General features: G+C 39.2%; 1 protein-coding gene across 1 annotated transcript in view; it reads right to left on the bottom strand.

The window, feature by feature from the left end:
- Window positions 1–1,252: 1,252 nt before the first annotated feature.
- Window positions 1,253–26,830, bottom strand: part of aacs (acetoacetyl-CoA synthetase) — a 152,591-nt gene continuing 127,013 nt past the window's right edge. Inside the window, exons 13-18 of the mRNA XM_060844006.1 lie at window positions 11,472–11,585; window positions 9,756–9,881; window positions 7,852–7,921; window positions 6,029–6,087; window positions 3,956–4,158; window positions 1,253–2,478 (exon numbers count right to left, since the gene is read on the bottom strand). Coding sequence (XP_060699989.1) covers window positions 2,341–2,478; window positions 3,956–4,158; window positions 6,029–6,087; window positions 7,852–7,921; window positions 9,756–9,881; window positions 11,472–11,585 — 710 coding nt within the window. The 3' untranslated portion in view covers window positions 1,253–2,340. The remainder of the gene's footprint in view (window positions 2,479–3,955; window positions 4,159–6,028; window positions 6,088–7,851; window positions 7,922–9,755; window positions 9,882–11,471; window positions 11,586–26,830) is intronic.

The raw sequence follows: 26,830 nt of genomic DNA on the forward strand, positions 1-26,830 counted from the left end.
CAAGCAGCATCTGAGAAGCAGGAGAGTCGACATTTCAGGCATAAGCCCTTCACCACGAATGTGGAGGTGGAAGGGGGCTGAGAGATTAACAGGAGGGTCGGGGTGTGTCTGAGGGTGAAGGTAACTGGGAATGCAATTGGTGGAGTGTAATAGTGATAGTTCGGTGGGGAGGGTGGAGCAGATAGGTGGGAAGGAAGATGGACAGGTAGGACAGGTCAAGAGGGCAGTGCTGAGTTGGAGGGTTCGATCTAGGATGAGGTTTGAGGGGGGAGATTTGGAAACTAGTCAAGTTAATGCTGATGCCAGGTGGTTGAAGGGTCCCAAGGGGGAAGACGAGGCATTTTTCCCTCCAGTTGACAGGTGGCTTTGATTTGGCAGTGCAGGCAGCCCAGGATTTGCATGTCCTTGGGGCAAGTGGGAAGGGGAGGTGAAGTGGTCGGCCACAGGGTGGTGGGGCTTGTTAGGTTGTTCTTGACATTCAGTTTAATGATAACTTTGATAAGATAGAAAGCTGAATATTAATGAGACAAGTGAAGGCATAAACAAAACAACCACCCTTTTAACTGCCAACTCACTTCTGCCTAAGAAATCCACCAGGCTGCTTGTCAAAAAGCATAAAATGAAGTGAGCTGCTCCCATCTCAAGATAGGCCTCGCTGGACTTCATGCCCCAAGTCTCACTCTAGCCCAAGTCATTCTGGCCCCTATAAGATTCCACCAACAGAACCAATAGGTCTTTGAAGGTTTTGTTGATTTGACATAAATGGCGATAATATAGTCAGGTTTTGACTAGATCGTAGTTGCCATAGGTCAGTTTAAGGGGTGCATCTATTTGTAGGTATAATTGACAGGCAGTGCCTGACATGTGCAGAGATACATAGAGAAATGGAATTCATGATGCATGCACAGCTATGAAGGAGTAGGAACACATAACGAAACAGCAGAAGGTAAAAAAAAATCACTGTCTGAGGACACTTTCTGCAAAGGATTGAATGAGAGGGATAGGAATGGTTTGACTTGGGAGAGGTAGAAAGAATGGGATAGGGATAGCTTCAGGGGAGTTGCACAGGAGTAAAAGAATCCTTCAGTTATGGTAGTAGGTTATCATTGTCCCTGAAAAATTAGGCAGAAGTAGCTTCTGACATTTACCAGCGACTGTACCTGCAGTAAACTTGTGTTTGACAAGCTATGAATGAAATAAACTTAAATCATTCAGAAAAAAATCCTGGTTTGTAATATTAAATTTTATTTTCAAAGGAACATACAATTTACAGGGATTCCTATTTAAAACATATGCAACTAATATAAAATGCATCATGTACATCAGCTATTGGAACTGTAGCCATGGAAATGGATAGAGTTGCGAATATTAGAAGATCATGCACCACCACAAAGAATGTACAATACAAGCAAGCTCTACTGCCTGTGGCATTCCAAAAGGTAAGCTCATCTTTAACCATTTCAAGACAAACACAGCCATTGTTTTTTATGTGAGCTTACAGCATACAATAATTTTAATAACTTACAACCAAGCAGATGTTTTTCAAACATATTCTGAGCTTCCCAATGTTAAAAGGCAAAACCAGGGACACTACCAATGCGCTTTATTTTATTTTTACATTGTTTACTGAGGCCAATGACCATCGCAGAGTTAAGGGAACATATCCCTTCCAGATAAACGATACCCTCCAAAATAAAAGCAGGCTTTCACTGTGGTATAGAGATTTTACACAATGAACCAAATGGTATGCAACATATTACTTTGTAGTGCAAGTCTACTGTGCTTTACAGTATGAAATTATTTCCTTTAAAAAGTCACATAACACTGGTACAGAAACAAAACTTTTCATCCATGATATTAATAATTTGATGCTCAATAAAAAAGTTTATCCATCAAGTTCAATTTAATTTAAAAGATCAAATATGGGGTACATCTTGGTTTCTTTATTGGCCATTATGATGTTTCAGGTCTATAAAGAATTACTCACATTCTAAGAAGCTTGTTTCTAAAGCAAATGTCTCATCAAATGGGTGAGTGTTTAATCAGGAAATAATACCAAGAATTCCATATATTTAGGTGGAAAGTTGGTTTTATGTCCTACACAAAATGACATTTTCCAATGGAAAGTAAAATCAGTGTTACACCAGATCCTGATGGTGTAACAGGCTTGAATAAAGCTGCTACGTTAGACATGTATATTGCCAATCTAGGTTTAAAAGTGTATTCTATACTGAAGAAGCATAGAAAAATAAACAAATGTAAAATTGCATTAAACCTCTTTCCTGTAACATTGCTATTCTGTTAAATAAAAATTACTTTGCACATATATACATAAAACATTCAGAAGTTCTGGAGTTCAGGAATGTTCTTGTAAAGGTCAAGAGAATCTGGATTGGAGAAGGCACTCCGCTGCTTCACGTCCTTGCCAGCAATAACCTGCTTCACCGCCACCTCTACTTTCTTTCCACTAATAGTGTACTACAGATGGAAAAATAAAGGGATATGAGAACAGTTTGTCCTTCTGTTTCTGTCTATTTATGATGGGTCAGTTCACTTTGCATCAAGTCATTCAGGATTAAGTACTTGTTTGAGATGATACTTGCACATAGTACATAACTGTGGCAGTGAGTACCATATGACTCTGGTATGACAAAGCATGATACACGTCTAAATGGAGGCATGTAGGCACTCATCACTGCTCAATCCTAGCAAAAAAATTAATGTTCTCTCTTGCTGCTAAGGATTGTAAAAAAAAATTTTTTTTAATTGTCCTGTAATCAGCTGACATAGAAACATCTTTATAGTTCCATGGATTTGTAACAAATACACATCTATTCCATATTAGGTTTATTTTCTTTGATATTTATTGTCTGATATAGGTATGCTCTATTCTACGTGAAAACTTTAGACAATATTTTATCACCTGATTTAATATTACTGTTCCAGTAAAAGTTCTAAATTTTATTCGAATTATAGTCAATTTATTTCACAGAATTCAGATCATTTTAAATGATAAGTGAAGTACCAATTGTAAGTGTAACAAAATAGAGAGTACAAAAACTGCAATTTTAATTTTGAATGGAAGGCTTTAATTACTGAAATAACAAACTGAAATAGTTCCATATAAATTGATTTGAGGTACATTTTTAAAATATTTGGCCAATTTTAAATAAGTTACAATAAATGCAGATCAGTTTTATTGAGCTTATTGCTCCAAGTTACCCAGGTGATTGCAATTCTGAAATGACGTGGATCTTCTAAAGAAATACTGAAGGCTAATTCAACAGAGTTAATCTCTGAGGATTTATGCCAATCTGAAATGTTATTTACATCAACATAAACTAATGGCTTGAAAGCAATCTATAAACCAATGTAAAGGATCTGAGGAAACCATCCGTGATGGCTATTAAGAAAAGATTTCCACTCCTGTTATTCAGGGACCATACAGATATATTCATGGTCAACTCCTTATTCCTCAAGTAAATTGATGAAAATAAATATTGGCCTTATGTCTACAATGAGCCCATCAAGTCAAAGAGTTCTAACGAAGGGTCATCTTTGTACAACTCTGTTTGCTCACAGATGCTGATTGAAATTTAAATGAAAATGCTACAAAACAAAGGCAGCCTCTACAATCTTCTGTTTTATGATGTGTATATTTTAAATACTACGTATAGCAGCTGAGCAACTTCAATTTTTATTTTTTAATAAACTGCTAGTTTAACAAAATGGGATCAATTGAAATTCAGCGATAACATTTTCAGTCCTTTGTTCACATTAATTATGTTTCAGTCAAAAATAAACCAGAATATGATGGAAGTGGAAATGCTGCTTTGAACCATCCCACTAAAACATATCTATCTCTATAGTCACCCAACGGTGACTTTACACATAACAGGAAATATCTTTTTTGAAGGAGACTATATAAAGCTACACAAAAGGTACACTGACTTACTGGAATGTCTTTAGTTTCCAGGATAAAGGCAGGTACATGTCGAGCTGATAAAGCCACCCGAATGGCATATCGTATCCTCTTCACCAGATTCGCTGTAAAAACCTGATTGTTGGCCATTTTCAAGAAAAGAATGACTCTTTCTTCACCATCCTTGTTGTACTGTGGGACACACAGACTGTCCACAACCTCCTCAAAAGCTTCAACTAGAAGACAAAATGGCAGAAGTTTTTTTCAGACAGGAAAAAAGAAAAAGACGTTGGTTTTTCCAATGGATGGACATCTTAGCTACCATACAAAAGACGTGTTAAGCATTCCAAAAGCTGTACAATGCAGCTATCTTGCGCACTTCAATTCCTATGTTAAGACTGAGAAACAGCAAAATCGGACTGATTGTTACATATTTTTTGAAACTTGCTCCTTCAATCCCCAAAAATGAAGACATTGTATAGATCATTTAAAGTTGAGAGAACAGGAGTGTTGTAACATTATCCACCATGGCTTCACGTGAGATGTCTTAACTTTTAATGTGACTGATATTACTGTGTTGTGCTTGCAAAAAAAATAAAAACTCATCTTCATCACGCACACTTCACACTTTAGTGAACTTTCCATTTCCAAGGTATCATAAATTCAGGGATTTGGAAAACAATACATTTACTGCACTATCCAACATTTTCATTTCCAACAATATTGCTAACCCCAATATCAGGAGTCATAGGGTCAGAATTTCTGCAAAATTCTTCGAACGCCAACCCATAACTTGCAAAAGATTGAGAAAAACCCCAGATAAACAGCATAAACAGATAAATGTATATATATCTGCAATACAGGAAACAAGCCAATCAGACCAACTGGCTTATTTTAGGTTTTGCATTTCCTGTCAGCCTCTTCCTACTTTAATCATCTCTTCCTTTCCCTCATGTTCGTGCTTTATCAATTCCATTGCTGCGTTTCACAATTTATGGATTTTACTTAATTCTTTATGTCTTATATTCTATTTAGTTTCAGGCCTTTTAAGTAGTGAGGCTTATTCTGATCAAAAATGTAGGATGTTACATGTTGCTAGATATAATCTCATTCATCATTATCTATCCAATCTGCAAGTTTGATTACATCTTCCTGTATTTTGATGCAGGCTTTCTTAGTCACCATCATCCCATTTCAGTATCACCTACAAGACATATATTGCTGAGCCAAAATAACTTATGAACAGTACCGGTCCAAAGTACAGACCCTTGTGTGGCATTATTTTCCACTTTGCCAATCTGAGATACTTCCTTTAACTCCTACCTAATGGTTACTGTACTTTCAATGTATTTTGCATCTTAGACCCTGACTCCACACACCTTTGTCACAAGTTTCTTATATGGTCACCTTATCAATGGCCTTCTGATCAGCCATGTATGCCACTCACTGCTTGTTAAATAGAGATGTACAGCTTGCAAACAGACACTTTGTTCCAACTCATCCAGGCCAACCAGATATCCTAAATTAATCCAGACCCATTTACCAGCATTTGGCCTATATCCCTCTAAACCCTTCCTATTTATATACTCAGTGTGATATATTCCTGACAAAGTCTTTTTTTGAATTTATTTTCTATCTTTAGATTATTTACTATTTAATGGAATAAGAAAACGTCTGTTGTCCTCTGTACCACTGGCATTAAGCACTGAAATGAACGGAAATGTAACATTGAGCAATTTTGATTATGCACAGCCAATCTGCAGATCCAGTTTCATATCCAAGAGAGAAATCACACCATTACGTTGCCAAAGATTTCAAACCAGCTTCCTTCTGGACTGCCTATCTTAACCCACGGCAGATAAAAGGATAAAAGCACTAGCTAACTGAAATACAACTTCAATACCAAAGAGAAAAAGACTTTACCTTTCGACACCATTACATCCAAATATGTTGGAAAAGAAGCAAATTTCAACCAAGTAATCGGGAACTAAAACGACCATTAAGCTCTATACTGAAATTCAAATGCATTCAACGAAAAGGTTGTTTAAAAATATTCAGTTACTGGAAAAAAAACATTGCATCAGACTTCCATACTTTAAACATTACCGATATGGTAGATTTCAGAGCTTCCAAATCTCACTCCATTTGGATTTAAAGTGCCATCACTGTAGAAAGAGGAAACACATTTAGAGCAGTTTACCTTGAAAAAGGTAAAATAAAACACAGCTTTTATCACGAGTAATTTTGTAGGATAGGGCACAAATTACAAAGTGACTCTTCATCATTGTTTCTAGGGTATGTCACCAGAATTGTTTCAGGGTCAAGAATCCCAAGGCAAGTAATGGAATCAGGTAGAAAGAAATGGATATTTTAAACTGGATGAGAGATTTGGAAATTTTCAATCTATTACATCCACCAAAATTAATTGATGGCAATTTTATGTCTAGTTTATACTCTGAGTCTATCAGATTAGTTTATTATCAGCTAAAATGAATTGGCACTCTTAGGTCTATTACAAAATGCTGCATTTCTCAAACAATGGAGTGTTGCTAAAATTGTCAAGGTCAGATCCAGTCTTCGCCTTTAAGTCAAATAGGAATTGTCTATAGCCTTCAATTGTTGGCATGGTAAGATGGTCAGTAATGCAATTTTAATTAAATAAGAAGAATCTGTGTTGGTCTTGCAGCTTATCATGCAATATGTCTAATTAAAGATGTTCACATTTCAAGGAACTAGGTCATAGAACTAAAGTCAAGGTTTATCCCAATTGAAGGCTCCTTTGACAAGCAGCCCTGTGTTGCGTACAATAGCAAGTTTGTATTTGCTCTGATTCTAATGTCAGTGGTTCAGATCATTGGCTTAATATGTGACCATAATCATAATAGTAAGCTGTTAGGCTAGGCAGGGCTCAAGAAAGGGAATTGTGCATAGTGCTCCTCTCTGGGGACCATGTCCTTTTGTGGGGGGGGGGGGGAGGGGGGGGGGGGGGGGGAGAGGAGGTGGGAGTGGGAACTGAGCTTAGGCATCTGTCACAAGTGATGGTCAGAATACGGCAATCCCCATACATGGCTGAGGCAGAATCTTGAGGAGCTATCCTCCAATCACAGGCTATTGCTCAGCTGCATTTTCTACTGATAGGTTTACTAATAAATGGAGGGAGTGAGAATGGCAAAGGAAAGGCTGCAAGAGGAGAGGGAAGGAGGTGAGTGACAAGTTTTAAAATGTCAAGAGGAATAGCCAACAAAGAAAAGAGGCAGGAAAAGTTTACTAAGTTGTGAATACTTTTATTGACTGGCTGAAGATTTGTCTTTTCAGTGCCTTTGAAAATGAATTTGCCCCTTTTTGCCTTTCAACAAGGGAATTTGAGCCTGTCACAGGAAAATATTGAACAAGAACAACTACCCGGAAATTTTCTGTTATTTCTTCATACAGGAGGGAGACCGAGATCTAAGCGCTCTCCCATTGCAGACTGGATGTTTCTCCAGAAGTATCCTCTGGCCACTTGGGTAGGAACCAATCAAGTGTCGGTTATTATGCTGAGCCCATGATAACAAGGCACTTGAAAAACAACCAATCGGATGGTCCGACTGATCAAACTGTGACCACACACACAGTTTAAGAAATAGTTCTAGTTTGGGATTAATCATAAACAAACATCCACAAAAATGTTGTATAAAAAGAAAGATGCTACACTTTGTAGATGGGTAGTGTTATTTCTACGTTTGATGCTATGCATAATGTATGCTTTGCTTTGCTTATGCCCGAAACGTCGAATTTCCTGTTCCTTGGATGCTGCCTGACCTGCTGCGCTTTTCCAGCAACACATTTTCAGCTAAGATAGAATTATTACCTGGCAGCTTAATACATGACTGTATATACATGTGAAATTGTTATATTTCTGGACTGCATTTAAAACTTCTCATACTCACCTTCGACCAAGCATTACAATTCCTCCAGTCTTTGGATTTATTTTGGCATAGTCACCATGGGCCCAAACTCCTAAGTGTGGACATTAGTAACAACTATTATGATAAATGTAGCAGTTGTAATGTTTTTCATACCATGATCATACACATGTGGCAACAAATTGTTAAAGTATGAAGCTACTCAAGAGCCTTTATTATTGCAAATGAATGTAACATCAGAAATTGAGCACTTTTAATTCTTTCTTTCCAAACTTAAGCAAGAAAAATCAAAAGTCCACATCTGGCCATATTACTGTTTAGTAAAATTGATACAATCAGATCTCTGCATGAATCTCTAAATAGTCAAATAAACAAAAAATGCCACAACTGTGCTTGTGGACAGCAATATATTTTATATGCATTAAATGACACTTCCACAGTCAATAAATAATTTGTTAATTGAGAGTGCTATACATTTATTAATAAATATTAAGAGACTTAAAATAATAAATTGACACATGAATGAAAACCATTGGTGCTCAATGTACGATATATATTAATCTGATTTGCACCAAGAAAAATAGCACCAAGTACATATCCAATACTATATTTCTATATCTATATATATCTATATCTATCTATATATCTATATATGAAAAATATCTAAAGGGTGGGAGGGCATTAAAATTATAATTTAGTCAACTGCCATTTTATTTGCTGTATAATCAAGCGGGGTCTGAATACATATTTAGCAAAATGTCATCAGACATGCTCCATAAATCCTAAGCACTTGTAATTCTAATGATCCTTCAGAGTGATTATGCTAGTTACATGTGGCAATTAATGATTGCCTCAGATTATTCACATTTAGTAAACAAAGCATCATCCTGAGAATTAGCACAAAACTGACTTAGCAACTTGAAAACATTGCAGAAGAGCATTCAATAATTGTGGTTATTAGACCAGAAATTACCAAAGAATGTGATTCAACAGCCTTGTTTAATAGGCATGCAGAGCAACAGACTGGATGTCAGAGAAAACTCCAAAGTTAAAAAAAACAAAACTTGCAACCATGTTCCCAACAAAACGTGATGAGAATTAGATCAATACAAGTTTTGTTTCCACCAGAAATTCATCCAACAGTCACAGTAAAATGGTAATAAACCAAATAAAGTCTAAAAGCTGGCATCAATTGTAGTAAGACTCATCATTGAATTAAACCAAGTTCTAAATAATTTGCAAAGTTACTGCTTATGGAACACAAAACAAAGAAAAAAAATGGTCAAGATTTGACACAGTTCAGAGGATAGTAAATATCTTTTGGATATGGATTTTAATTTTGAGTCAGAAGATATGTCCTTTAGAGATTGATTGTAGAGTGTAACTCTTCACAGTAGGATAGACATACTGCTCCTGAGTACGCAACACAAGTTGTTGAGTGAAAATCATTGGGTAGGTGGAATTGTTTAGATTTGTGTAATTACTTCTTTTATGGGATAAGGTAAGCAAACTTTCACAAAGAACATTATGTGTTCCCAGATTCAACTGTTCAATGCGTACATCAGAATATGAAATAAATAAAATAATTTTGATTTTTTTTGTCCTTTTTATTTACATTACACTTGGCATAAATCAAATGAACATATGACCTACCCAAGCTAATTTAATTGTTTTACCATGACTTTAAAATTTGGCTAAAAAGTCATCACTAAATCCTCCTCCCATAACCAAACAAAAACATCTGCCTGATTTAAAAAGGTTAAAATGCTGTAAAATCTGGATCACTCCAAAATTAAGTAAGAGCTTGTGTGTACATTGCTTTAAGACATAGAAAATGTAATAGGAAGATTTCACAGTCATTTACATTTCAGATATTTAGTCACTGTTGCAATGCAGGCAAAAGGTAATTTCAAGTGTTCTGCACAAACCTGGGAATTTAGCAAAGTATGCCTTGTGGTATTTGATACCACTTTCATCATTCCAAAAATGTGTAGGCTGACACGGAATGGGTGTGGTGCACACCAACTCTCCACTTTCCCCCCACAGAACATTCCCTATGAAGAAAAGAAATAAAACAAGACAACATTTTCATCCTTCCAGTTTATTATTCTGTTTTCTGGTAACTTCCTGTAAGTGTACTGCTCAAGACCATATATAAATATTCATTACTCTCATCTACTCATTATGTCAACTGCATACATCCTACCACTTAATGTTACAGCACTCCATATTACATTCATCGCCTTTTGGTGAAGCAGAACTAAACAGCTCATCCGTGAAGAAATGGAAAGAACAATCCAGAGATTGCCAACAGGAAAAAATAATTTTAATTAGCTACTTTTGCCATACAACTATCAGCAAAATAATGAAACAACTGCTGCAGCATGAGTCAAGTAATGACTATCATCAACAATGTAATGAGGACAGGGGAGGAGGAGGATGGAGACCAGTTCTCCCATAATAAGGGATTCTCACTTACAATGGCATTCAAGAGTTAAAAACAACAGTAACATGCTGTCCGAGTCAGCTGCAGTGATTAAATGGGAGGGGCTTACCAGTGGGAGATGAGCAGAATACAAGTATTAACAAGGGGAGAGGAATAAAAAGTGAATGCCAGCATCTAATTGGAAGAGAAGAAAAAAAAAATCATCTTGAATTGGGGAAAAATAGCACAGAATGGACTGTGAGGTTCAGCAAGGATTTAGTGTCTTTGAACTCAAAATTGGAGGGGAAAAAAAAAAGAGTTTGGATGGGGGAAGTGGAAATTATATTCTTTTAAAAAGTGAACTGCTTTTGTGAATGAGAGAAAACGAGTGAAGGAGCTTTCGGGTAAGCTATGGTCTGGGTCAAATAAATAAGCAAGCATGAGCCTTTGTGAGAAGATTAAATGAGGCAACTGGCCTTAGTCTTAGGTTGCTGAAGGGATTGTAAAGGTAAGCAGGAAGATTGAGATGCAGGGGTTTCTGGAGTTCCATAAGCAGAGCTTAAATGGTTTATTGTTCCAGAACGAAAGATGGGCAGAAGGAGACAAGATGCAATGGAGGCCTGAGGTAGAGAAATAAAATGGGGAGGGATCCAGGCTAGAGATCGTTGCAAAGATACAAAGGGGAATTTGAAGACCAGGATGTTGAATTTCAATTCAATTTTTTGGGAGGGTGAACCAATATATAATCAGTGAGGAGGGAAGCAACAGGCAAGTAGGCAGAACAATGTATGGGTAGCAATGTTTAAGATAATTTGGTATATTATCAGTACTGACCTGAATTGTCAGCCTTGATTTTTGCACTCAGATCCAGGAGTGAGATTTGAACCTGGAACCTTAAAGATTTAGAGGCAAAATCTCTATCCAGAGATCAATGGCCAAACAGCGGCTCAACACAGACAAGTGTGCCAATGTTATTTTAAGGAAACACTCGAGACATTTTAGGCTTTCCCAAGTACACTCACTTAAAATTTTCTGAAGTTCCAGCAGCCACAGTCATAAATTCAGAATTTCATAGTCCAGTTAGTCCCATCTGACCAAGTTGCAATGCTTCACCGTCTCACCACCTCAAATAATCATCGAGTGCACACAGGGCATCAACATGAAAGGAACAGACGATGTGACCAAAAGGTGGAATAGATTATAAAGTTTCTGCACTAACCTTCGTCATTCCAAATTTCCACACCCATTCCCAAATTCCTTGCTTGTATCTCTCCTCTGTAGACTGGGATAGTGAAGTTCTGGCCCATGAAACATGAAATGATGTCTGTACCACCTGTAGAAAAAAGGACAGAGAATGAACTTACCATTTGTCCCTCCAAGAGTCATAAATGTTGTATAACTCAAAACGAATTTCCTCCTATTAAGACCTGAAGCTCTACTTCCTCACTGCAGGTATTCTGCCCCTACCCACAAACACAACATTGAAAACACTATGAACAGCTCTTACTTCTTATGGAAAATGGACACAGAGTGGCTGTTCCTTTTTTGCCTATCACAAACACTCAAGTTGTGAGTTTATACAGCAAAACATGTCAAACGAGATGCTACTTCACATTTGTCAGTGTGCATTCTGGTACTTAGTACAAATATTAGCAAGGAATCTAACGCTGTATGGCACAGTTACTGCATTTAAATTGCACCTATTAGAATTATGAGACTTACAAGATTGCTATGTTTTGGGGAGTCTTTGAGGTAAAATGGCAGGGCATGGAATACAAATGGTTAAATCTGTTTTTAGAGACCAGCTGAGTTTGTTTAGCACAGGGATGACATGGTGGCTTATAAGGTACTGATGCTTAAACTGGAAAATACAATTAGAATGAAACTGAACCATTATCTAGTGTTCGTTTAACTTTCTTTTGGGCCAATTCCAATTTTGACTTAAGCCAATAAAGAACACAATCTCGGTTATCCGAACATCAATTATCTGCATTTTAGATTATCCAAACAATATCTCAAGGTCCTATAAAAACATTATCCGGAAGATCAGTTATCCGAACAAAATAGTCCCCATCTGTCTCGTTTGGATAATCAAGGTTGTTCTGTCGTTTACAGATTCCCTCAAGTTCCATCCTGGTTTTTGACTAGTTTTACTGATCTCGAGATCAAATTTCTGTTTTTTCCCCGAAGGAAGGTACAATGAAGAGGAAAATAAATCAGGGATAGCTGATCAGTGCCTTTGATTAGAATCATATATTTATTTATAGACATGGATCCTGAACAGCATCAGAACGGCCATGGTGGGTTCTATCTGTTAAATCTCCACCAATTCCTGTTATTGACGCACTTTTTCTTTAAAGCACAGATTCAGAGGCTCCCATGAAAGCTCTCCTGCCCATGAAATCATACCCTATATGTAGCTTTCCACTTTTAGGAGAAGGAAAAGTGAAAGGAAATGTGCAAAACATTTGACGAAAACACGCAAAGTAGCACAGTAGCCAGATTGTGTATCTGGATAGACGGTTGAATATTTCTTATTTCAAAATTTCTAAGACACAATTAAGTAAAAGATATTCCTTATTAGACTTCACCTGTGCAGTACATAGCAAGGAGTTTATAATGTTTACTGTGGCAATGAATGCAACTGTCACTCTTACTTTTCATTACATCAATCACAATGGAGAGCATTTCAGTGCTCATATACAAACAGTGTGAGCACATCTGGCAAAATATGCACAATGGCACCACACAGTGGTACCCAACTGCAGTAACGATGTCCTAGTCACTATAACTCCCCTGGCACATATTTTGTGAAGCAAACTGATGTGCTCCATGGGAGGGTAAAGAAAAAATTCCACCTCAAGGCCACAAGAAAGACATTACAACTTTTACAGGAATATCATTTATTGAGAACTGTGAGCAGCATAATCATTACCCTCAACAGTAACATCTATAAAGGGCATAATAATGTTTCCAAACCGAAAATTAGAGTAGTGAAACGGCTGTTGGAAATTAACTTCTTGTTTTGAGGAAATAAACTCGCTGAAACATATTGTAGGTAATAGTCTACAGTGACCATACAAATGAATCTTCTCGACGCACTGTGATCAGCTAGTTAAGTTTCCTGCATAGTTATACCTTTTGGGAGTAAGCCTTTAAGCTGTTATTTATTATCAGTCAAAATCTAGTACTTACTACTCTGTTTAGCCAAACAAGCGCAATATTTTTAGCATTTTACTATTTAGGTTTAATGTGCATTCTGTCCTTCGCACTTTTAAATCTTACTATGGAATAGAAGATGATCAAAGGATGCCACAATTAAAGAAACTGTTGAACTATCTATCACATCGAGACAAAATCAAATATTCTGTTACACAACACAAAGTAAAGTTGAACAAATAAATAACGGCTCTGATCTGATTTGGATTGACACAACTATTCAAATCTCTGAATTGACAGAGAATATATCACATTTTAAGGAGGTACAATTTATTTGTGATGGAAATTGGACTGAGCAGCCTTCAATCAGCTATGTGCTTTGGAGGTCTCATTTGGATTACAGTGACGCCAGAGGTTTATGCAGCATCACAAAGAAGAGAACTGCCACTCTCAATGGCTCATCAATTACTGCATCTCTGTTGAATTTACTTAATTAATCTCACTGATCACAAAGTAGGTTTCTGAATATTATTCAGCAACTGATTGTGAAAACTAGCATAAAACCAGATAGCAATTTCCAGTGATATGAATATGATTACATCATAGTCAACATGCGCTTCAGCCTTCAATAAACCTTCAAAAGAGCTGAATTTTGTGTGCGACAATATATAAAAAAAATCAATTTTCCCAACAAATCTACAGTATCCATTGTAATGCACATTTCCAAATAAGGTTAAAAAAAAGTCCTGCAGTAACTGTTTATATCATCATCCCTGTGGAAAACTATTATTTCCCAGAGTTAACAAAATGATGCAAACATGATTAGCACAAATTATAAAAACAAATGTAACCATGCCAAAAGAACAACCATTTATCAGTGTATTGAAAATGCATTAATTACCCAACAAGGGAATTCACGAGCTCACAGATCCTGGAAAGGTTTCAGTACAGCAGCTCAAACAACACATTCCACACAGTCCATATGATTAATTTAATTTGCTTCAGAAAAATCACGTAAAGCAATGCTCCAGTACTGTTAGCTGGTTTGCATTCATTTAATTATAGAACATTGTCAAGTAATATCATAAATCATTTAAATCTGGAAAAAAAAGCATTGATTTAGTGGTGTAATTTACTGCTCTGAATTTATAGGGACCAACCTATTACCAGGAGTTGGAGATCAGGCATGACAGAAAGTGATTAAAGCTAACAGCAGAAAATGAAATGAGTTTTTAGGAGATTTAGCCACGTACCAGTTGATTCATCTTGCAGCTTTGAGGGGCTTGGCTTGTCTGAACTGTTAAGTAAGCTCTTGTAACTGATAAAAGATTTTATTTTGGTACAATTAAATCCTTCACCCTGACAGATTTCCATCCCTTACCACATCCCGATTCATGACTGTAGGGATTAATTAGAATTGGATTCTGCTGCAAATTTTCAGTTCAGGGCCCAACCATGTCAAGCAGGGAACAAGATTTTGTTGGAGTGGTAATTTTCTCCAGGCAGTAAAATGGTTCATTTTGCAGCCTTGTTAAAATTTACAAAGCCCACCTTATACATCTTGGCAGATTGAATTGCCATCCACAGAGGGAATTAACCTCTGACCCACATTTCTGTGGCTGAAGAATCTTTTGCTCTTTTTCATTGAAATAAAATAGTGCTTAAGCCTAGCAACCAGAATTAACTGCATTTATTCTGTTAAGTGAATACTCTCAGATCCTGCACTTCTTTTTAAAACATCAACTTTTACCCTGTGCTGAGGGTTGTGAAGTCTTTCTTCTACAAAAAGATAGAGCAATGTGTAATCGATGTACTGTAACAGCAGAAACTGGTCAACATTTTACACACCACTGCTTTGGCTCAAGAACAGTAAACACAAGTTAAATTAGGCAGATAAAAAGCATTAGGGTATAAGTAAGATAGGCACTATTCATAACTGTGCATAACTGTGCATATGGGATCAGACATTTAGATTGACATCAAACAAGATGCAGAGGCTGGAAATAATGTGAGATATAAACAAGTGTTCAAAATGCACATTCAAGTTAAGCATCAGTGTAGAGAGAAAAGTTAACAATTCACGTCTGCAACCCTCCATCAGAACGGAGCAAGGTTGAGAATATAATAAGATTTGTGCAAGGGCGAGTCAAGGAGGAAGGGCCAATCTGTGTTTCAGTGAAAGAAGGAGAAATTGAATGGCAGAAGAGATAGCTGTCCAGCGCGAAAGGAAATGGTGAGGAGGCAAGAACAGAACCAAAGGATGTGCCCAGGGAAGGTGTGCTACTGGTCTTAGCACTGGGTTCCAGTGAAGTTCAATGGAAGCCTCAATTAAGCACTTTACTGCCTTCCAGACTCCATCAGTTCAACAACTTCAGACTCTAATCGCCTGCCACATTTTGTTTTGCTTTCAGTAAACAGCAAATTTGCTTTTTGTCTTGCTCCATCTCCAATCTCTTTGTCCCTAAGACTAACTCTTCTGTCATTCAATTAATCCTGCTTTAGACCCAACCACAGACCTTCCTATTGTCCTTATCAAACCTATTCCATTTATAACTTTGTTCACTTCTGAATACAGATCACAAAGCCATAATGTTATTTTTTTTCTCTCTCCGCAGATGTAGCCTGACCGACTGAATATTTACGGCTTTTTCTGTATCTGTTTCCAGTTCCATTATTTGCAGTCCTCCACTTAGTGATCTGTAAACAGTATAGTTTGGCCTGGAACCAGAAGAGAGGGGTGGTGTTGGTGGTCGGGTTACAGAGTAGGGCTACATTTACCATGGAAGTAGGGATTAGAAAGGGCATTGGCTTCCCAATATGTAGCTAGAGAAAATAACAACTTTTCCAACAGTTACCACTGAATGTCATTTGCGACACCTTCAGATTCTTAAATAAGCCCAATGTCTTGACGTCAGTTATCTTTTGATCACTGTGTAAAGAAATACTTCCTGAAATCAATTCTAAAACTGCCTGCCACAACTTTGAACCAGGTCTGTGCTGCCCTGGCATATCTGAAAGTATTGCTTCCAGCTCAGTTTCACTAACTCATGACATACCCTGTTGATCTCCAAAAATGTGAGATGACTTATTCTGAGAGTAATGAGCTCAGCTCATTAAATCATTTGCATGGTTTTTCCTTTGTGCACTGCCTATCACCTTCTTAGCTCTACATTGCCTTTCAGTCTAAGGTAGCCATCTAATGTTGTGGGAAAGACATGTCAGTAGCACTTGTGGTGTAAATCAGGTCACAGCTCAGTGCACTTGCAGTCTGATCACTGGAAATAGAGGCTCACCCGTTTTGGCAACGCCATCCAGCATCAGGTTTGTTCCACTTGTCCTGTTTGGTCTTGACCTGCTGTCACCCTTACATTCTGAACTTTCCCCACCCCTTAATAATGTGGGCACTGGTGAATCTGGAAAAATGAGACTCTGGACATCAAGAAAACAAAAAGGTCAAAATCTGCAATCACGTTTTTGAGATGAGAATATCACAAGTGAGCAGCATCAGACTGGTCTTCCACATGCCAGAGAGAGCGAGAGAGCGAGAGAGCGAGAGAGGGAGAGAGGGAGAGAGGGAAAAACCAGTCAGCAACAAATCCCAACAGGGAAAGACAGAGCAGGTAACTGGTGGATCCAGCTCACCACCTCCGCCCATTTCCCCCCTCCATTTCATGGGCTTGCTCCTTTAGCTCTCCCTCACCTTACACCAGCAACACATTTGCAGCTGTGATCTCCAGCATCTGCAGACCTCATTTTTTACTCACCTTACACCTACCTGCATACTCAAAACATTAGGTTGGCATGGTGGTTCAGTGGTTAGCACTGCTGCCTCACAGCAGCCGGGACCTGGGTTCAATCCCCACCTTGGGTGACCGTCTGTGTGGAGTTTACACATTCTCCTTGTGTATGCATCATTTTCCTCCCACAATCCAAAGATGTGCAAGTTAGGTGAATTGGCCATGCTAAATAGCCCATAGTGTTAGATGCATTAGTCAGAGGGAAATGGATCTGGGTGGGTTAGTCTTCGAAGGGTCTTGTTGGGACGAACGGCCTGTTTCCACACTGTCGAGATCTGAAATCTCTCTGTCTCACCTCAGCTTTTTGCAACTTGCTGTCTCATTTAGAATTTAAAAGGCTCACTACCCTCTGTCTTGTCTTGCCTTTTAAAATGTAGAAACAAAGCCAAGCAGCTTGTCATGGTTATCAGCAGTCTTCAGTCAATGTTGCTGCACAGCACCATGCTTCAATCTCACATCTGTACCATGTGAAACATACTGCTTGTGCTTCAACCAATAGGCCATGTCTGAAAGTCTGAGGGTAGGAGTCCTCGGTCAAGTGCAAGAAAGCAGCCTTTAGTCAAGAGGTCACATCACCATAAGTAAATACCATCATTCGATATCAATCCAGGGAGTTGGACATGATGAGTTGACCACTTGAAGCGTGCAGGGTCAGGGATCTGCACTCTTACAGCACAGGGAGTCTGTCTACAGTTCAGTTCAACCAACCCAGGAACTGGTGAAAAGTCTGTCAGACAGCTGCACAAAGATCAGTCAGGGTCTGCTCATCCATCAGTCACAGCTGTCTTTCCAAGAATGCAGCAAAGCCATTGCTTGTCTTCCATGCAATGCTGTGCAAGTGAGAGATGGGCAATGACATTGTACCTTATCCAGTGTTGGAGATCAGAATGCCATTTAATCATGTCAAGTGTAACTGCAATGAAACACCTTATTCTAATGGGATCATCAGAATTTCTGCTCTACAGTTGGAGGATATACTGAGTCTAAGGGAAGAACATTGTGATCCTTGAGAAGTGCAGCATTTTGCTGGAGTAAGAACATGAGGATGTGCTTCAGACAGAACAGCACCTTCAGCTTTCTTCAGAGCAGGAGGCTCAGACACAGAGACACAGGAAGGACCTCTTTTGGAAGCTCATTCAATAGAAGGGTGTTGCATGAAGTCTTCTTTCCCTCACTGCAAATATTCGGACACTGACAAAAATCAGCATCCCCTGTATAATCCCAATCGCAAGTGCAGCTTAATGCCTTTATCTTTCCTTAAAGTTCATTCTGTTTCAGAAATGATGACATTAAAACAGTTGGAAGCAATCATAATATCCAACACTCTCCTTCATTCAATCCTCACAAAGTACAGGCACAATGGAAAGGACAGCCATCACTCTGACAGCATTGTAACATCAGGATGCCAAGCCACTGTAACTTCATTCTCATCGATGCATCTAAAATAAAATTTGTTCACAAAGCTGATGACAAAAGTAAACAAACGTTTATAAAGGTGACAACATATTTATAACGAAAATGTCACCTTTACCCTCATAAGGTCTTTGTGTTTTTTCTCTCCCACCATATCTCGGTGCTGTCCCAGTGTCTGCAGCTGGGGTGGAGACATCCTGCCCTATAGTAGAGCTTTGCTCATGTGAAGACAAGGCATTTGTGGCCCAGATATTCTGTATCCTGCCTGGTAGAGGTTCACCCTTCTCACTTTGAACTCCACAGGGTTGAGGGTGGCAGGCAGGAGCCAAACACCTCTGGAGTGTCCTGAGGAGATATTGCCTGGGTGTCTGTAAGTGGTTCCTCTTCCAGCTGGGTATCCACTGGCACCACTGTCTCTTTGGGAAGGGACACCTGGAGTTAGGCCCAGAAATTTTTGCCAACCTGTCACCTTATCACTGGTAAAAACTGAAAAAACTATGGATGCTGTAAATCAAACAAAAATAGACATTGCTGGAAAAGCTCAACAGGTCTGGCAGCATCTGTGGAGAGAAATCAGAGAGTGAATGTTTCAGGTCAACTGACCCTTCCCCAGAATCACTGGTGTTGAGCACCAATGGCTAGGGAGAATCGGAGGTCTACACTATTCATTAGAAAACAAACTTCTCCTACTTAAATTTCCACCGGGTGGCTCAGTAGTAAATCGCAGTACACAGTGGCTCATATTTATCCAGATGGAACTTCATCTGTTATTAACCCAATCAGTTGCAAACCTGTTACAAAATCTCAGCTGTCTTCAATGTCTGCTTCTTTTGCACAGCCATCTCCATCCAACACAAACTTCCTGCAATCTGTCAACCAACCAACGTATAAGGAGGTGCCAATTCATCTATGTGCATCATCTCCACGTTTTTCAGGCTTTTTCTTTACCTAACATTATCTCCCTTTACACTGACCACTTCAACATAGCTACCTGCTGTTTGCTTCTTTTGAAGAGTTGTTAATGCACATTAATGGATTACCTTGGTACACACTGACCTTTACTTTCAAAAGGAGCCATTTATTTAAGCTGTTTTCAAAGTCTAGGAATGTGACTCTGGCTTTTTTCTGATAATTTGGGAAGTTGACTTCTAGAATAAGTTTGAGACATCTCAGATCCACCTTCTTCTAAAACCATATTTGCTACATTCATAGATTCTTCAGAAAGATCTTGTATTAATAAATTATCTTTCATAGTCTTCACGTGTCCTAAATGTAGTCACTGCTGTAATGCAGGAAGTATTGGCAGCCAATTTCTGTACAGCAAGATTCCACAAGCACAATAATGGCCTAGAGGATGTGCTTTAAGTTGAGGGATAAAAGTAGGCCAAAACTCTATAAGATTTCCACTGCACTTCATCAGTGCCTTGGGATCGGTTATATCTACAAATTATGTCCATGGTTTCACCCCACGTGAAAGATTGTTATCCCTATATGTTCAAGATTCGGGATTGAGAAATTAAACCTCAAACTTTATGACTTTAATCTGAGAATGTGCTTAGAATGAAGGCTGTCATTTAAAAGGTTTTCTTTAAATCTGAAGCTTTGATTTCATTAGTTTTCTCAGTATAATTGCAGAATGTTTGCTGTTTGTGCTCACCACATTTGCCTAGTTGCAGTCTACAAGAACTTCAGTCAAAATGACTGACTAACAGTACTTCATAAATCATTTCCTTTGTATATGTGCACAGTGCATCAATTCCTAGAGATTTGTTTGTTTTCAGCTGATCTTAAACCTCTGTTCACAAACACAAAACTGGAACGCATGATGACTATTTGTCGGTATACTGTTGCCTCCTCGCCATTTAAATAAAATGGTCATTAAGTCCATTAACTGAGTTATTCATCATCCTCGCATTGAACTGTATACAAGCTCTTTGGGATCCTAACTTATTATGGCTGGTATATTTTAAACATCATGTACATTTGCTGTGGATTCATAACTTTTACCCATTTTCTCTTTATAATCGTAAGCACAATCCATTTGCCACTCTCTTCCCATGTCATGCTAATGTTCCAAATCTTATTTCCTAATTTCCTTTTCATTTCTCTTCTGTCTCTCCATATTATATATTTCTATTTACCAAGTAGTTTACATATGCAATGGTTCTTGGTATGCAACAAATTATTTTTGTACAATATCAATTTGTCTTGAACATTTCAAAATTTAGGTCAACTATTAATCTATACAACTCAAACAAACTGTAAATCTGCCAGTGTGTGAAGGAAGAGAAGACAGGCTAATGTTTTATGTATTGGCACTTTGACAAAATTGAAGCTGTGTGAGTCCTTGATCTGGTGCAGATTCCACATCTAAACATTGTTTTCTTTCTGTTCCAATGCGATGCTCTTCTGCCCATGCACTCTTCCCTTCTGTCCCATTTTGCTCTTTCAGCCATCATAAGCCACACTGATTTGAATGCCTCAGCTGTATGTGCCCTTTCAACATTTCTCTTTCCACCAGAGAAGCATTTCCATATATAAATAGCTAGATACATACATCATAAAGATGGGTATTATATAGCTAGAATCCATATATTCACAATAGTTTATTTGTTTGGAATTCCTTCTCCAAGCAGTATTTAAACAATTATAAGCTTTCAAGTCTTAACCTAAGAAATCAGAAAAATTGTGAATTCAATTTAAAGGACCCAAACAAGATAGATTTCTTAAATGCTCAGGATTTATCATACCTATTAGAAATTTAATTCATTTAACTATCTTTACCATCAATGTCCGGATACAGCCCCTTTCTAATCAAATCAAAACTTTAAAATGACATCTGCCATAAACAGATAAAACTAAACAAAAATTGATATTATACATGACTTCATTCTATATTTGAAGATAATGCCAAATCCAGGTGTTTTAAGGTTACCATTTTTAAGTGCAGATTCAATAAAAATGGATTTTAAAAAACTAAAACTGTCAATCTGAAAATCCAAAAAAGATGTATGTTTAAGTTGCATAACTAATAGACAATAAGATTAATTACAATTGGATTAAAAATGCACATGTACTTAATAGTATAACATGGACTAGATCATCTGACCTGATGAACAGTAACTGGAAAATAGCAATTATCATTGCTCAATTTAGATCCAGCCTTCAGAGGTAATTTTTTACGCTTCAGTGAATTCTGATTCTGGCAAAGTTTTGAGATGGATTGATTAAGTACCAGCAATCCTGATGTGTACAGCAATTGAAGCATAATTTTTCATATGGATCCAATAAAAACACTTCACAAATCAATTGATTCCAAACTTGTGTTTTGCAGATGTTCTCTACGCATATTGTCATGTGCCACAACCACATGCAAAAATAGTGTTTTATGTTCTTAACTGGAGCATGACTGATGTGGAAATCAAAGTACTGAGATATTTACACGGTTACAATTTCTGTTGGTGCCCGAACTATAGAATTTCTCCCAATGACATACCTCTTTGCCTATCAGCGATAATACCTCATTTGCATCCAGAGAATTTGCTACAACTTTTTATCTCTTTTATTCTTTCATGGAATATAAGTACTATTGGAAAAGCCAATATTTGTTGCCTATCCCTAAATGACCTTGAATTTAAGTATCTTGATGGACTATTTCAATTAAGAATCAATCACAAGGATATCCAAGATGGTGGCGATCCAGGAGGTCTGCTCTGCTGAGCTCTGCACCAGAACCCAGGCAGACTGGTGCATTCACACCTCCCCCCTCCTTTCTTCATTGTTTTGGTAAAAATCAGTAGTTTTAGATCCCCAGAGTTGCTGTATGTCAGTTTGATTGAGTAAATATGATGACCTAGGGAAAAGGACAGTGAGGATTACAACAATCAGAGCACTCCCCTGCAGCTACGGACACGCCCGCAGCCACAGCCTTGGCCTCCTCGAACGTCCCGGGGACTTACCTGTGGAGCACAGCCTGGTCTCAGAGTTCGTGAAAGTTTGTACATTTTCCCCGTGTCTGCGTGGGTTTCCTCCGGGTGCTCCGGTTTCCTCCCACAGTTCAAAGATGTGCAGGTTAGGTGAATTGGCCATGTTAAATTGCCCGTAGTGTCAGGTGAAGGGGTAAATGTAGGGGAATGGGTTGCTGTTCGGAGGGTCAGTGCGGACTTGTTGGGCTGAAGGGCCTATTTCTACACTAAGTAATCTAATCTAATCTATTCAGCGATAGAGGAGATCCGGAACCAATCTCGGCCATGCTGTAGAAGCATGACCAAGGAGATCAAGCATCTCAGGCAGTGTGACGTGGAAGTGGAGCAGTGGACCACAGCCTCCGAAATCACAGCAGAATCTTCAGTGGGGTAGGTCCAGGCCCTGGTAAGGCAGGTATGGACCTTAGTAGAGCAGGTGGACAACCTCGAAAATCAAGGCCTTCGGAAAAACAACCGCTTGATCAGGCTGCCGGAACGGGAGGAAGAAGGCCTGCTAATCAGTTTTGGAGCAATGACTCCCGCAGTTTTTGAAGCTGGAAGTCGGGGTAGGCCGGGTGCAGGTCGAGTGGGCCCATCGAGTCACAGTGCGCAGACCCGGGTCAGACCAGTGCCGCTGCCTGGTCCTAGTGCAACTCCAACACTATACAGACAAGCAAATGTTACTAGATGCTGTTAGTGCACTGGGGAAGGATCCACAGGCTCTGATATACAAAGGATCAAGAATTAAGTGTTTCCAAGACTTTTCTGTGGCTATGACCAGCAAGAGGAAGGCATTTGAGGAGGTAAAAAGACTGAGGGTCTTGAATATTCAGTAATCTGCAAGATATCCAGCAACATTACATTTCAGCCACATGAAACAAGGGCCCATGTTTAATTTTCACTCATCGGAAAAGGCAAAGGACTTCCTGAACGCCTTAAAATAGACATGGAATAGCTCAAATCATATAGACAATAGTGTTCACTTTGTTTCTCCCTTATTTCTCTCCTCCCGTTATCCTGTGTTTTTCTGTCATACCCTTTTCAGTTCTCTCGCTTGATACATGATGGTGGGGTGGCAGGCTGGGGTGGGGAAGAGAGGCGGTTTACCAGGATTGCCCAGGCTCAAAGTATGGATGGGACAGCCTGGGTGCCCACTTTTAATTTTCTCATTGTAAGATGCATGCAACGTTTGTTTTTATACTTTGTTTCGCCTGGGTTTGGGGCACGGCTTCAGCTAGAAGGAGCCATGTGGAGTTAGTGGGTTGTGTGGGTGCCCCTGTGGGCAAGGAGGAAAGTTTCCTCTTATTTGTTTTATATGTTAGTTCATTGTAGAAGTAGTTGTTAGAAGTTTTGATTTTGTAGCTGTATTCTCAAGTTTAGCAGAACCGGTTACTGTTTTTGCTCGGTGCATTATGGGCAGGGTTCCGCCTTCTGCAAAGGTCACTGGCTGTTTCGGACGGCTATGGCTAATAGTTTGTTTAAATGGTGCACCTGGAATGTTATGGATAGTTATTCACTGATTAAGAGAAAAAAAGATGCTTTCAAGCCTTAGAAAAGAACAGATTGATGTAGCCTTGCTCTAGGAAGTATACCTAACCGACAAGTGGCACAAAGTTACAGCAGGGAGGATTCGGTCAGGTATTTTATTCATCCTTCAATTCCAAAAGCAGAGGAGCTGTTATAGTCATCCAGAAAAATCTCCCATTTCAGCTGTTAGACCAGATTAGGGACAAATATGGGTGGTTTATGATCCTTAAAGCTTTAATACATGGAGATGAGTATGGAATCTTCAATGTGTATTGCCCCCCCCACCGGCTCACCCCCTCAAATTTTTAACGGATTAACCTTCAAGGCTGATGACCCTTGGGGCGTGTCATACGATTGTGGGGGAAACTTTAATAATCTTATGGACCCCTGGGGTAGACATGATGTCTCGGGGCTTTACAGGTATATCCCTGCAATCCAGGCAACTGTGGACCTGAGCAGAGAGCTGGGGTTGGTGGACGTGTGGAGATGTCTTCACCTTGAGGGTAGGGACTTCATCTTTTTCTCTAACCGACACAAGGGTTATACTAGGACTAACTTTTTTTTTGCTCCACTGGCCTTTTTGAATTCGATGTTGTCCTGTAGAATGGGAACATAGCCATTTCTGATCATGTGGCTGTGTACATGGAGGTTAAGGCCGGTGGTAACGGGACAGACTCATGGCATTGGCGCATAGATCCTTTTCTCCTGAAAGATAGCAAGTTTACTGAGTATTTTTCATGGGAATTTAAAATGTTTTGGGATATTAATTCAGCTACGGCTAGTAATCCATTGATTACTGGGATACTGCCAAATCTTCTGCAAGGGGTTTGATTATTTCTTATTTGGCGACCCGGAAGCAGCAGAGGGGAGAGCAGCAGCGTATGCTTGAGGCCCGGCTGAGACAGCATACTTTGACAGACTGTCTGTAACTAAATTGCAGCAGATTACCGCCCTTAGGACTGCTCTGAATGCTGCACTCACCCAGACAGCAAAGAGGGAAATCTCTTTTGCAAAGCAACGGTTATTTCAAGTATGGTGATAAGCCAGGTAGATATCTGACCAGAAAGAAGAGCAACCCCTCCCCCGCCAAACTATCACATCCATCAGAGAGTGTGTTAGTACTCTCACTTTCAATTCCTAAAAGATTAATGCCCCATTCAGGAAATTATACTCTTGAGTGGTACTGGTCGGTGGGCTGAGAGGACAGATTGGCAAATATGGAGTCCTTTTTTTAAGGCCTTGGATACCCGAGATGTAACTTCAAGGCGTCTCTTTTCAATGCCCCTCTGACAATCCAAGAGATACAGGAGGTGGTGAGGCAGCTCCAGAGCAGTAAAGCGCCCGACCCAGATGGATTTCAGAGCAAGTTTTATAAGGAGTTTATAAGCATGCTGGCCGGGTCAATCATTCGTACAGTCAGGACTGCCTCCCATCTTCTGAGAGAAGCAAATATCTCCCTTATTCTGGGAAAGCCCCAGAGGATTGTACTTTGTACAGGTCCATATCGCTATTAAACATAGATTTTAAAATTTTGTCAAAAATGCTGGCATTGAGGTTGGAGAAGGTCTTGCCGTCCATCATAAAGGAGAACCAGACAGGTTTCATTAGGGGTCGCAAGTCTTCTAATAACATTAGAAGATTACTGAATATGGTTCAGATATGCCAGCAAGGGTCGATTCAGAGCTTGATAGCGTCCCTGGATGCAGAGAAAGCATTTGACTGGGTGGAGTGGCCATACACTTCTATGTCCTGGAATGGTTTTGCCTTGGAGGGGGTATTTGCTAGGTGGGTGGCAGCGTTATTTAGTTATCCCAAGGCAGCAGTTCTCACTAATGGTATAAGGTCTGACAATTTAAGTATTGGTAGAGGCAGCTGACCAGGGTGCCCTCTTTCACCGTTGTTATTTACATTGGTGATTGAGCCATTGGAGAGGCTGTCTGGAGGGATCCCAATATAATCATCCCAGAGGTAGAATCAGGACGGCATCTGACCCTTCATGCAGGTGACATTCTTTTTCTAATTAATCCAACAATATCTCTACCCTGTTTGATACAAGTGATTAATTTGTTTGGTTCTTTCTCAGGGTATAAAATTAATTTTATGAAGTCGGAGGCCATGCCTGTGGGGGGTCTTGTTAGAGTACCCGACCTTGGGGGTGGAACCCGATTCCCTTTCAGGTGGTCACAGGGAGGTTTCCTGTATTTAGGCATTTTTATCACCCTGACTTTCAATTAATTATATAAGGCTAATCTTGTGCTGAGAAGATAAGACAGGACATTCAGCGCTTGGTAGGATCTTCCAATATTCTGGTTGGGTAGAATAGCTCTGGTCAAAATGAATGTTCTTCCTCATTTGTTCATTGGAATGCTCCATTTGATGTTGCCTAGGCAAGCGCTACAGAGGCTTAACAGCTAGCTTGGTTCTTTTATCTGGTGTCATTAACAGCCCCTTATTAAGCTTGCCTAACTGCAGCTCCCACAGGAGTTGGGGAGTATGCACTTTCCAGATTTAAAAAATATCAATTAAGTTGCCTATTATCCTATGTGGCTAGCTGTGCCTGCCAGGACCCATGGTCAATCTGGCTGGACATTGAGGCCTCCCAGGTAAAATGCCCCCTCATTAGTTTGGTGTTTATGGACAAGATGAGGAATGCTATGGAGAAATCAGATTGTCCTTAACATGGTTAAAGCATGGAGAGGCATGGTGAGGGCAACTTT

This window comes from Hemiscyllium ocellatum, chromosome 24 (genome assembly GCF_020745735.1).
Source record: "Hemiscyllium ocellatum isolate sHemOce1 chromosome 24, sHemOce1.pat.X.cur, whole genome shotgun sequence".
Taxonomy (NCBI): domain Eukaryota; kingdom Metazoa; phylum Chordata; class Chondrichthyes; order Orectolobiformes; family Hemiscylliidae; genus Hemiscyllium; species Hemiscyllium ocellatum.